This window comes from Vanessa cardui, chromosome 23 (genome assembly GCF_905220365.1).
Source record: "Vanessa cardui chromosome 23, ilVanCard2.1, whole genome shotgun sequence".
NCBI classification, from domain to species: Eukaryota; Metazoa; Arthropoda; class Insecta; order Lepidoptera; family Nymphalidae; genus Vanessa; species Vanessa cardui.
In genome coordinates, this window is record NC_061145.1 from 717,187 (window position 1) to 731,451 (window position 14,265).

The 14,265-nt window shown below is 33.5% G+C and overlaps 1 protein-coding gene across 1 annotated transcript; it reads left to right on the forward strand.

Moving 5' to 3' along the window:
* The first annotated feature begins 1,493 nt into the window (after positions 1-1,493).
* LOC124539739 (serine protease HTRA2, mitochondrial) lies at positions 1,494-8,760 on the forward strand. The gene is made up of 7 exons (XM_047117083.1): positions 1,494-1,972; positions 3,295-3,426; positions 4,900-4,996; positions 5,389-5,556; positions 6,879-6,979; positions 7,428-7,492; positions 8,548-8,760. Exons 1-7 carry the CDS (start codon positions 1,526-1,528, stop codon positions 8,711-8,713), a joined length of 1,176 nt encoding a protein of 391 aa, XP_046973039.1. The 5' UTR covers positions 1,494-1,525; the 3' UTR covers positions 8,714-8,760.
* The last annotated feature ends 5,505 nt before the right edge of the window (positions 8,761-14,265 follow it).

Genomic DNA, 14,265 nt, shown 5'->3' on the forward strand with positions numbered 1-14,265 from the left:
AATGATACAGGGATTAGGTGGAATTATTTTAATATATCACCGTCTAGTCTATGAATGAAAGATCTGAATGAAAATGATCTGATTGAAAAATGTATGTTCCAAAATATCATTGTATTCATTCCTGTGATCTATAATACTATGTCACAAATTAGACAGTACTGCTATACTTAACAGGTCTGCCAGTAAAGCAAACTTATTCCATATGCCTATCATTGACAATACAGAATTAAACCTTAAACTATATAAAGTATTCACAGGCAATACTAAAACGAAAAAAAAGTTTGTATATAAATATGTATGATACAATACAGATAAAATATGTCACAAGATTTTATTACAGAGGCTAAAATTATTATCGTTTTATAATTAGCATTATTATATATATGACTGATATTGTTAATACTACACTGGACAAGAAAAAAGTGTATATTAATTCAAATACAATGTAAATAATAATAATTATCATCTGTGAAGATTGAGGGATAGATAGATTGGTAATTGCAGTTGTTAAAATAGTTGATTATGCAAGAGGAATCGTTAGATTGGTATTTTATAAAAATGCGCTCGCAATATGTTAAGAGTGTTTTTGTTTTTTTTTTAAGTCCTGTCCTGACTAACACCCAGACAATCAAATCAAAGGAAATTATGTCATAAAATGACATAGCAAAAATATTATGTATAAGTGAAATGTAAATATCAAACATATCGTAATTAAATTTGTAATTCATTTTATGATTTAGTTATAGTTCCTAATAATGTATAATGTATGTTGTATACAATGAATAAATATTTTATTACAGTAAAAAGTATTTATCATTTGCAAATAAAAAAATACCTTTAATGTGTTTACAGTAAGAGAACATAATTAATATTAAATAAGTACATATTTTTGTTCATTATATTAACACTAAAATACATTAATACTGATTAAAAAATGTTATTATGGAATAAAACTAGTATCATAGCGAGATACCATAACTTTACTATGACGAAATATATAAAGCAATAAAGCATTGTTTGAAAGTTGCATTAGTTGCTACCTTGTCCGTTAATAGTCCGTTCGATAAGACCTTATATGAAAATTATCGTTATATAACGAAATACGTTAAATTGTAAAAAAACTTTCTTATCTGTAGTTGTATCATTTTTTACAATAAAGATTTTATATGCTGCTTTTTCTTGGGAAATTGAAAAACGTGTGCTACTTTATGTGAGGATCGGGGATAATATTTATATGGAAATTTAAAGATAAATCTAGTAGTACTGAAAAAAATGAACTATTTGTATTTGTTGTATTGTAATATTTCAAAAGTTTTTAAGCAAAATTATTAATAATTAACAATATCTACATTTTATTTATTTAAACGCTGTTCTATAAATTAGAGCTTTCAGCAGATTTTTAAAATTTATTCAAGGCAAGCGAGCTTAAATACTAATGGCAACACTGCTATTGACAGCGATTGACAGAACTGGGAAGAATGTTTACATGTCATTGTCAACCCCATTGATAAAGTTAGTTGTAAAAATGTCAGTTGTGCGGACAGTTTCACGATTTGTAAATATAAAACCAATAATAAACATTAATTACAGATGTACGTGCCGTACTTTCTCAACGTATAAAGAAAAGACAAATCGTAATAGTTTTAATAATAAATACATTTATGGCGGTCTATTAGTTGCGACGGGTATCGTAGGTTATGTTAGTGCTAAAGAAAAGGTATCGGCTGCTTCCGTGATAAGTTTATCAGGTAGAAGGGATAAGTATAACTTTATAGCTGATGTTGTGGCTGTGTCTGCTCCGTCAGTGGTGTATATAGAGATTAAAGATGACAGACGGCGTGATATAGTGACCGGTCAGCCGATCACCTTGTCCAACGGATCTGGATTCATTGTTAAAGAAGATGGACTTATACTGACGAACGCTCATGTGGTGGTGAACAAGCCTAATGCTACGGTTAATGTGCGATTAATGGTGAGATTGATTTCACATATGTTACATCATTTCTGATCATTAAGGAAGCTTTTGTGTGGTAGACGTTGTCGTATTATAGTGACCTTTTTTTGTAATGTGTAATATGATTCTGTTCTGTTAAAATAATGAATGAATAAAAAAGGTGATTTATGAAATTTTCAACTATATATATGTTCAGCTTTCGAACTCCAAAAGCCAGGGTTTTCATGCATTTTGTCCTGTTGTCCAAATTTTAGAGATGGCTACCCTATTTCTGATTATCCTGCTATCAGTTATTAAAGTGTAATAAGTGATACTTAAATTTAAATCTGAATTTTGTACTAAAAACTAATTTTACTTCTATAATATAACTATATCAGCCTTCTGCCAATGTCTGTATACAATTTTAAAATATAAAAGAGTATAAACAAATAGGTATATATTCCTTCAAATATGAGATTTCTAGGCAATGTTAGGTTTAAAGATCTTTATTTCTCAAAAAGATTTACAAGAAAATCACTTACATGAGAAACAAATACAAAAAAATTGTTGGGACAAAACGGAAATAACTAAACACTTACTGGATTACATAAAACACAGTATTTAAATATTTAAAATGTAGGGCGAAATGATGTATTTATAATAATATTGTGTGGGTAGAAATGAAATAATGTAGTCTTACCAGCACAACTTGTTTAACGTATTTGTGACCCTCGTAATTGTTACGGTATAAAACCGATAATGTTTCATTCATGTAGATGGGCTGGACAGGACAAGATTAACATAGGCCTAATAGAGGACTTAGGCTATGCACATCACTTAACACTATTTTAATGCATAATTTTTCTACCCTAGCGTTTTACTCACAATTGATTGAATGAAATAATTTTGAAAGTTGTTATGCGAAAACTGTTGAAGAAAATTAGGTACAATTGAATTGTACCTCCATATTAATTTTAATACATGTAAAGATTCTAACATATATTGTGATAGAACCAATGATGTTCTAGTAAACACATGTGTTATTAACGCGCAAAAAGTGAAGACTAGAAAACGTCCTAATTGGGACGTTTGCCTTAAGTCGTTTTACGTAGTATTACGTTATAATACATCATAATTACGTAGTAATACGTTTTGCGTAATTAAAACATCTAGTTATCCCTTTTACTTCATGTTTTTATCAAGCTATTTTTTTTACTACCCGGCGCGGCACACTTTTTTCTGTTGTTTAGTATGGATTTAACATATCTGTTTATTAGAATATCATTGGATAGAACTCATTATTTTATATGTATATTTGTATTTATTTATATAATATTAATGTAACAATTTCACATTTTCAGAATGGCTCCAACCATACGGGTTTTGTCGAGGATGTTGATCTGAAGTCGGATTTAGCCACACTACGGATTCCAGTGAAAAACTTACCTACAATGAAGCTCGGAACTTCAGCTGACATCAAGCCTGGCGAGTGGGTTTGTATTGTGTGAAATAAGGTATAAAAAATTGCAGCTATAGGAACTGTCACTAGAAGCGAAAACTTTTAGTATTTAAATTTGAAATTTCATAATGGTGAAATCAAAATTATCGATCTGCTTATCAATCAATGTCAGCTAATTTTTTATTTTTATCTTGTAGATTGACGGACGTGCAAATAGGCCACCTGATGGTAAGTGGTCACCATTACCCATAGACAATGATGCTGTAAGAAATATTAATTATTCCTTTAATCGTCAATGCGCCACCAACCTTGGGAACTAAGATATTATGTCCCTTGTGCCTGTAGTTACACTGGCTCACTCACCCTTCAAACCAGAACACAACAATACTGAGTACTGTTGTTTGGGGGTAGAATAACTGATGAGTGGGCGGTACCTACCCAGACGGGCTTGCACAAAGCCCTACCACCAAAAAATGATGGCTAATGAAGTTTTCATTTCAATAAAGTAGTATAAGCATGAAAATTGTGCAGTTTCAGTTGAATCACTTGTAACTCGTTTGAAATTCAGTTAAGTCAAATTGGATTAACTCATATATACTAAGGTAACATATGATAGATAAATATATAATAAAAAATTAATTAAACAAAACAATTTATCAGATACTTTATATTTTCTCTATTTAATTAATTATTGCTTATCAATAAATTGGTTTTAAATATTTACCTGTTTTTAAGTATTTATTTAATGATAAAGAAGTATGAAATTGATAGCAGATTGATAAGTTAGTTTAAGTATTAAATATAATTCAAGTGATAAACAAATTTGGTCGAATAATTAATGTCCGATTAATTTATTAAATAAACATTCTGGAAGGCTCATTAAAATTAGGGCATTGTGCAAACCTATTTGGGTCGGAACCATCCACTCAGATATTCTACCCCCTAACGGTAATACTTAGTATTATTGTGTTCTGGTCTGAAAGGTGAGGCAGCCAGTGTAACAGGCTCGAGGGACATAAAATGTTCTCAAGGTCAATAGCGATAGGGAATGGTTAATATACATTACAATGTAACGTATATCATCGAGTCGAGATGGCCCAGTGGTTAGAACGCGTCCGTCTTAACCGATGATTGCGGGTTCAAACCCAGGCAAGCACCGCTGTTTCATGTGCTTAATTTGTCTTTATAATTCATCTCGTGCTCAGCGGTGAAGGAAAACATCGTGAGGAAACCTGCATGTGACAAATTTCATAGAAATTCTGCCACATGTGCATTCCACCAACCCGCATTGGAATAGCGTGGTGGAATATGTTCCAAACCTTCTCCTCAAAGGGAGAGGAGGCCTTTAGCCCAGCAGTGAGAATTTACAGGTTGTTGTTGTTGTTGTTGTCTAACATCGATGGTGACCACTTACCATCAGCTCATTGGTCTTTTTCCCTACCAATGATATGAAAGTATCATTACACAAGATATAAAATGTTTTATAAATAAGATGAAATCTTTTTAGGTGGTAGCGATGGGCAGCCCACTGGCTCTGAGTAATACAGTAACTGCAGGTGTTATTAGTTCGACGCAAAGGGGAAGTGAAGAGCTTGGTTTAATAGGTACCATATCTTTTGTTTATACAACACATACAATGCCTGCGATTTAACTTGCATGGACTTCATTGTGATTATAAAAATCTTATTATTACCGAATTAATTTATTGCCCAAGAGCCGTGTTAGCACAGTGGTTAGAAAGCGTGTTCAAACCCAGACAAGAACCACTGAATATTTACGTGGTTAATTTGTCTTTATAATTCATCTCTTTGACTAATTTGTCTTTATAATTCAGCGGTCAAGGGAAACATCGTGAGGAAACCTGCTTGTATCTAATTTCATCGAAATTCTGCCACATGTGCATACCACCAAACCGCATTGGAACAGCCTTGTGAATTATGTTCCAAACCCTCCTTAATCTAAGAGGAGGCCTTATCCTGATTTTTGATATTTCCAGGCAAAGACATGGTCTATATACAAACGGACGCGCCGATAACCTTCGGAAACAGTGGGGGGCCGCTCGTGAACCTGGACGGAGAGGCCATCGGCATCAACAGCATGAAGGTCACGTCCGGGATATCGTTCGCAATACCAATTGACTACGTCAAGGAGTTTCTAGCAAAAAGTATGTATAGTTTGATTCGTTATATACTGTTCTTGGAATTGTCAAAGAGATCCTCAAAAGCTTCCCTGTTGAATAGGTTTTCTGATTTCCGTGGCTCTGTTATCAGTTAGGTATATAATGTAGCCTATTTTCTACAGAGTTCCATTGATCACAAATAAAATCATCAAATAAAGTTTAGTAGTTTATCCGTAAAAGAGAAACGGATAGAGTTACTTTTGCATTTCTAATATTAGTATAATATAGATGTGAGGTTTGAGAATAAAGATGGATTTGGTTTAATTAATTTCGTATCAAATTCGGATCTACAACGATGAGCAATCTTATCATCATAGATTGTTTCTGTCTTTGTTTAATTTAACATTGTACGGTATGTGAGAAAGAGATGAAACATATGTGATATCGAAATGGGTTTAACATTCGCTTCATCTCTCTCTCAAAGATTGGTTACTGTAAAGTTAAAGAGAGATAGGGCGAATATTACAGTTATTATACAGGAAACCTTCGTTAGTTTTCAAATTCATTACTTTATCAAGTCGTAAACTCTGAGGACCTTTTGAAACTAAAGCACTAAACTGACAAATGCATTTTAAATTAGACTTACATAGTATGATAACGTGGTTCAAAATCGTATAACATCTTTAGACTACGATTAGTTATATATCAACATGAAATCTCTTTAATGGCGTGATTAGTCATTACAAATTTAAATTACATGTGATGTCTTCTACTGAATTGTCAAAATATGTCTGTCGCTGTTTTATATTCTCAATCGGTAAAAAGATCGCTCATACTGAGTATAGTACGACACAACTTAGATGTCGCATCGGCAAAATTCGTAAAACCGATCACATCCGAATTAAGTACACTATCCCAAATTATCAATATTTATTTCTCATGCGAATGCACATGCACTTGCTTTCTCTGACGCTTGAATCTATAGCGACGAATAGCATCGAATGGCGCGATAGGGAGCTACTTTTATTGGTTGTGTCAATCGGCAGTAATCGGTTTTATTTTCATTCCATTCCATTTTCCGATGCTACATCTAATTTGTGTCGTACTATACACGAAAATAGATTTTAAGATGTCGAACCTTTTCTTACCCCCCCTGTACTTTGGATGCTTTGACGTATCGGAACGATATGCATAGTTGTTTAGATGCGGTGAAAACGGTTACTGGTAATCATGAAATCAATGACATCTCATGTTCCAACGACATCCGATCTTAAATTACTTTCGATATATTGGACACATGCCCATCATTTCCTCCGCGTTGGAGTATCAGGCCGGTATACATACCTCGTTTAATATTTGTGTTCCAGGCAAGACGAAGTCACCGCCAGTATCTCGGAGGTATTTGGGTATAACGATGCTGTCTCTCACGCCGAATATTCTCTTAGAATTACGAATGAGGAATCCAGAGGTAATGTAGCACAGATCACATATTCTAGCAGAATAGTCAAGACATTTAGTAGTTACTTTTTGTCCAATAATGTGTATATATCACACTTATTTGTTAATAATATAATCTTGAATTGGTGTTTATTGTCTTATTAAACATTAAAAATAAATATTGGATAACATCACATGCATTACTCTGATCCCAATGTAAGTAGCTAAAGCACTTGTGTTTTGGAAAATCAGAAGTAACGACGGTACAAATACTCAGACCCAAGACTCCATAGAAAACTAATGGTAATCTATATCGACTCGGCCGGGAATCGAACCCGGGACTGTGTACTCACCACTCGACCACGGAGGTCGTCATTATTATGTGACGAGAGATTTGTGTTTATTAATAAAAATTAAATTGAATTCCCAAATTCATGTGGTGAGCAATTTTGAATGATTTATTAATGATTCTTTTTCAGATGCCGTCCGATATCGATCATGGTATTCTGGTCTGGAAGGTCATCATTGGATCACCGGCATACAAGTAATTAATTATACTATTTACATATTCACTTGGTGGTAGGGCTTTGTGCTGCCTAAGCCCGTCTGGGTAGGTACCACCCACTCATCAGATATTCTACCGCCAAATAAGTATTCTCACTATTGTTGTGTTCCGGTTTGAAGGGTGAGTGAGCCAGTGTAACTACAGGCACAAGGGACATAGCATCTTAGTTCCCAAGGTTGGTGGCACATTGACGATGTAAGGAATAGTTAATATTTCTTACAGCGTCATTGTCTATGGGTGATAGTGACCACTTACCATCAGGTGGCCCATATTAGTCAACCTATAACATAAAAAAAATTACGCTAAGGCTATAAAACTCTAGTAAATATCTGATCACTTGCGAAAGCGGTACCCCACATCAATATAAATGAGTGGCACTCGGGTCTAAAAAAATGTCTTTGTGACGACGATAGACATAAGATCACATGTGTTAAGTATGTTAATAATAATTAATTTTAAGTTAACGGTGCACTTTCCAGAGTAAATATATTTACACTCCCATTATATCCCTTAAATACTCTGACCTGAGATCTTTCCATTTTCTTGAGTTACCTGTGGTACTGTTAGTATATAATTTGACTATAAGTGTAATGCTTCCCTTTTGACGAATTGAGTTGGGTCATACAGGTCGAGGCATGGGTTGTACACTTCAAATGTCAAACATGGTCGTGTAACCCAGAAGACCGATGGGTCTTTCATCTAGCGCCTAGACAAAGAGCTGTCAACAATTTCCCACTGCTGGGCTAAGGCCAATGTCCCTTAGAGGAGATGGTTTGGAAGTTTGGTATCCTACCACGCAGTTCCAATGCGGCTTGATGGAATACACGTGTGGCAAAATTTCTATTAAATTAGACACATGTAGGTTTCCTTACGAAACATAAATTAAGTACATGATTATTCAGTGGAGCTTGTCTGGGTTTGAACCCGTAATCATCGGTTACGATGTACGGGCTCTAACCACTATCTATAAAATATCGTAAAAATGTATGCAGCAATTATCTGTTTATACAATTTTCAAATTTGTGGTACCTCAGCGGAGGCCTACAGCCCGGTGACATCGTGACGAGCATCAACGGAAGCCCCGTTAGAAGTGCCGGAGACCTCTACAGCGTTCTGGAGACAGCCCCGGGGAAGCTATCCATGCAGATAGTCCGGGGGAAGACCAGGACCAATGTCATCATCACGCCGGAAATACATTAAGATTATTGATTACATGATATATATATGTTAATAAATATGTTGACATTTTTTGACTTTTATTTTGTATTATGTTGATTGCAGTGCGACATATTATTATTGTGTAATTAACACTATTGAGTTGATCTTGTTCATCATCATAATCATCATCATCATCAGCCCGTTTTTGTCCACTGCTGGACATAGGCCTCTCCAAGAGCACGCCACTGTGGTCTTTCTCCGACTACTCGCAACCAACTCCTGCCTTCCGCCTTGCGTATATCGTTATGATCTTGTTCAATAAATATATATAGTACGATACAACTTAGATGTAACATCAGCATATTCAATAAAACCGATTACTTCCCATTTACACAACCAATAGAATTAGCTCCCTATCGCGCCATTCGAAGCGATTCATCGCTATAGATTCCCGCGTCAGTTCGACCCGAGAAAGCAAGTGCATGTTAATCGACGTATCAAATTGATGAATTTATTAAATTACAAGTTATTACGTTTGTGTAAATCATATTCACATAAGAAATAAATATTGATAATTACTTACGCACTTAATTCGAATGAGGTCGGTTTTATGGATTTTGCCGACGCTACATCTGAGTTGTGTCGTACTATACTCTCCTGTATCAGCCTTCTGGTGTCTTCAAATGCATTTGAACTTGGAGAATTATGTATACTAATTGTATTGTTAACAAATAAATATCTCACTGTTAGAAGTATTTACTATTTTTTAAACAATCTGGCCCCCACGATGCATGCTTGTGATGACAGTCAAACCGAAATTAGGTACATAATATTCTTGATGAATTCTTGAAACAAAGTTTAATTTGATTGGATAAACGATATAAAAGTGAGGCCTCGTTAAGTGTATTTCTTATATGGCACATGAGTTGCGCTACGTAATAGGTTCAAATCAAAATATACTTTACATAAGTAGGCTTTTACAAGCACTTTTGAATCGTCATTTAACAACTATTTTAAGTGACGCTACCTAAGTTCGAAAAGTAGGTTCAACTGAAAAGAACCGGCAGGAAACTCAGTAGTTACTCTTTTCAACTGACTTCAAAAAGGAGGAGGTTAATTCGTTCGTTCAAACTTATATTTGATATTTCCTCTCAAAGAGATGTATAAAAAAAATTTGGTGTTTTTAATCGACGTTTAGCCCTATATAGAGGATATTAAAACTGGTAATAGGAGAAACTTGTAGAAATTGGTATCACTGGTGTGGAATAATACGCGTTAGTGGCAGTGGCAGCTTTAAAAATTTGCCGCTAGTAGGCTATTAGGCTATTCAATTTTTGCCGCCCTTACTGACTTTTGAAATTCAAATTAATTACATTTATTTTTAAATTGCAACTTTATGATTTTTGTTCTATCGTCCTTGTCACAACAGCTTTTTCCGTTAATAGTATGATTATGAAATAGGTGATATTTCTGTCAGTACTTGATTACATTTCCAACCCGCTATGTAGTGACGAGTGGACGGATTATGGACGTAATGTGTAAATATATATTTACAAGTATTTTTTTTATTTCTGTAAGATAATAAAAAAATTGGGCTAAATTTGCCGCCCTATGCTCTAGCCCACTTTATTGGTAAATCCGCCACTGGGCCTCAGCCTTACAAATCGGTGAGTATTTCAGCTATATAATAGTTTCGTTAAAACATTCATTCAATTAGATTTGAAGTTTGTTGATAAGAATTTAATTTTGTTTTTTTTTAGTTTCATAGTCTAACTAGCCAGAAAATTTCCGCTCTCTAAAATTATATCAATTAGAGTATATCTAACTAATTTTTGTTCCATTTGCTGTCGAAACGCTTGGCTCAAAATTATAACACCTCGCCTCATTGCCTCCACTGGTGACAGGAGGGCTGGTTCGTTTTTTTGCCCAGAGGATCGGAATTGCGGTTCAACGGGAAAATGCTGCTAGCATTCTTGCCACCATTCCACGCGGTCAAGATTTATACAGTAACTAGTTTTAGTTCATATTTGTATATATATATATATATATATATATACAAATGCAATATATTTAAGCATTTAATGTTGTTAATTCTTTTTTTAATTAATAAAATTGTTTGTTTGTAAAAAAAAAAATTAGAGTAAATTGCAATCAAGAATCCTCTTTGTTTTTGTGCATATATATATACAGATGGAGCTCTTCAGAATAAGATCACTGCAACAAAAATCGGCTCACGCTATTAACATATATATAACATAGTAGTTGTTTCTGCCTTTCGTTTTAGATATGGTCTAATTTTTAAGTACTGTTAGTACATTGCATTAAACTGTATTCAAATATATGAATGGATTTCCAATCAGGGGAGGATTAGGGAGGCCTACCAGAGCTGCCTTAAGCCTTTGAAAATTATGTTGAATAATGTATTATCAGATTGTCGATTCAAGTTTCAAAGTGTCGTAATCGACTTATTGAAAGAAACAACATAATCCCTTTTTATGATCTATGAAATTAAATGCGTATGTTACGACGTATAGAGGTAATGGATTTATAATTAATTATTCTAGTCATAAAAGTTATTAAATGTGTTATTTTCTAATCAAAAACGACTTATGAAGTTTACTTTAGTATTATGTTTTCACTATTTAGATTTATTTCTGGTAAGTTTTAACTTTAAAAAAAAATTAAACGTTAAATAATTAACAAGATAAATCAAATTATTTTAAGCTAGAGACCCGCCCCGGCTTCACATAGTAGCTGATACTAAATGTAATACAGAATATCTTACCATGTTCACAGCTTTTGTCGTTACACTATACAAACATGTCCCTGCGTTTTAAATCTGTAAAATGTACGAAAATGTTCATTTAAATTACTTGCTGTAAAGGGCTATTCAACGCTCGATGTCTTTAAGGTTAATTTACTAGACAAAATTTGATGCAGTATTGCTTAAAATCGCTTCGAAATTCGGACAAAATTGTTATTGTGTGTTATTATATTATAAAAATATACAATTTCTTGTGGACTTCTTTGAAGACCATTTTAAGATGTACAATACTGTAAGTACATAATTTTGATCTAGCTCGTAGGGTTCAGCCAGCGTTTGCAATAATTTATTTATTTATTTATTTATTAAGATCCTCCAGGAGTAAATACATTAACACAATATTAGTAACAATAACAACATAAAGCTTAAAACTAAATGCATTACCTATAAAGGAGAATACCTCATGCAATGTAGATATAAAAGGAGCTTACACGATAAAAATATGTACATTTACAAGTTTAAAAATATTATGCTAATTGAAAAGTTACAAAAAAAAATATACTTAACAAAAAGATTTGCAAAAAAAAAAGAGATTTAAAAAAAAAATGATAACGAAACAATAACAATCAAATGGCTAATAATTCTAACATTTTCTTACGGAACTTAGATAAAGAGTCACCAAATGGATCAAGGGAGGCACTGTGCTCGTTTAAGATTTTACAAAAACGTGCCACAGGTGAGTTACTTCCTAAGACGGTTTTACGAAAAGGTCTTACTAATGGCGCTATCGGTTTTCGTGGGTATCTAGCAGGAACATTTAAATTTATTCTAGAAACTAGAAAAGAATTATCATATAAACTATTTAGAGATTTGTATAAAAACGTTAAATCTAGCATGTCACGCCGTTGACTTAAGGAAATAATTTTGAAGTACTTTAGTCTGTCATTGTAGGTAGGAAGTAATTTGGCTTTACCTAAAGAAAATGTAAGATGGTAAAGAAAACGTTTTTGAATTCTCTCTAGTCTTAAACTGTGAGTTGCGTAATGTGGCCTCCACACAACACTTGCATATTCCAAAATGCTCCTGACAAAACTGTTGAACAATATGATCTTAGTTTTTGGATTTCGAAACAGTTTACCGTTTCTGATAACGAAACCCAACATTTTAGATGCCCTGCTAATTATGTTGTCCATATGTGATATAAAAGATAATTTTTTATCAAAGACCACCCCAAGATCCCTAATCGTATCTACGGATTTGATATGATTGCCAGCTATATTATAATGCGTACTAATCTCATTATAATTTCTAGTGAAAGATATCCATGAACATTTATCTGGGTTGAGTTTCATACCATTATTTTGACACCAGTTGTACAACTGTGTTAAATCATCTTGTAAAAGGATTGTATCACTTGAATTCCCAATGATTTTAAGAAGTTTTACATCATCAGCGTACAAATATGGGGTAGAATATTTAAGAGAACTAGTTAGGTCGTTTATGAATATATTGAATAATAACGGGCCTAAGTGTGAGCCCTGTGGAACTTCAGATATTACTTTGCGTTTACTAGATTGAAAACCGCTGGCAACAACATAAAAATGTCTGCTAGTAAGATAAGACTCAAGTAATCCTAACAGTGACCCTGTGAGACCACAAACGGACAGTTTTAAAATAAGAGCAGAAAATGGCACAAGGTCAAAAGCCTTACTTAGGTCAGTATAAATAACATCTACTCTTTTATTTCTATCGACAGATTCAAATAAAATTTCTGAGAAATTCACTAAGTTCGTACATGTAGACCGTCCAGCAACAAAGCCATACTGATGATTACTGAACAAGCATCTAACATGGTTGTAAATATATGGGTAAATTAATGACTCAAACACTTTTCCAAATATCGAGAGAATTGAAATGGGCCTGTAGTTTTTCACATTATTTTTCTCACCACTTTTGAAAATGGGAACTACTTTTGCAGTCTTCCATTTCGAAGGAAATATCCCCAATCGTAGCGAAGTGTTGAATATAATTGTGAGGGGCAGAGCAAGATTTGATGAGCATTTTACTATGTAAATTGGGGGAATGTTGTCAGGTCCAGAACCTTTATTGCTATCCAAACACTTTAATTTTTCTAGAACGTCGGATTCTTTCAATTGAATTAGCGCTAAACTGCTATTGATTCTACTGTCCAAGGTTTTAAGAATATAATCAATATTATGGGAAGGTACTTTATTTTCTTCATAAACTGATGAGAATTGTGATGCAAATAAATCACAAATACTTGGGCCATCACTCGCTATAACTTCATTTCGCCTCATAGTTGCTGGATAAGTGCTAGCTTTGTTGTTTTTCTTTCTTTTTATATACGACCAAAAATATTTAGTATTAGATTTAATTTTCTCTTCCGCGAATTTATGATACGAATTATAGCACTCCAGTGATAGCTTGTCGCATCTTTTCTCTAAAATGGACAGTGACACCCCATCCATTGGGTTTTTATATTTCTTAAATCTTATTCTTATCTTTAAAGAAGATCTTTAAAGAGAACTAAGTCCAAGATTTTATTCATATGGTTTTTTACACGATTAAATTGACGGAAACAGTTTGTGTGCAAGAAATCTATTAAAGATTGAGCTAAGATGGTAGTGTGGTATCCATCGAGGTGACTTTCAGCCAAGTTCCAATCGATACAACTTAAGTTAAAATCTCCTATAATAATTGTTCTATAGTTAATTAATTCAGAGATACAATTATAATTATCCATAAAATTATCTAAGACCAATTTATTGACAGGTGGAGGAATGTAGGCTGCACAAATAGCTAATTTAAT

Coding starts and splice junctions, on each gene's coding strand:
- LOC124539739 (XM_047117083.1), top strand. CDS start 1,526: ATGTCAGTTGTGCGGACAGTTTCACGATTTGTAAATATAAAACCAATA. Junction 4,997..5,388: donor TGAAGAGCTTGGTTTAATAG/GTACCATATCTT, acceptor TGATATTTCCAG/GCAAAGACATGGTCTATATA. Junction 6,980..7,427: donor TACGAATGAGGAATCCAGAG/GTAATGTAGCAC, acceptor ATTCTTTTTCAG/ATGCCGTCCGATATCGATCA.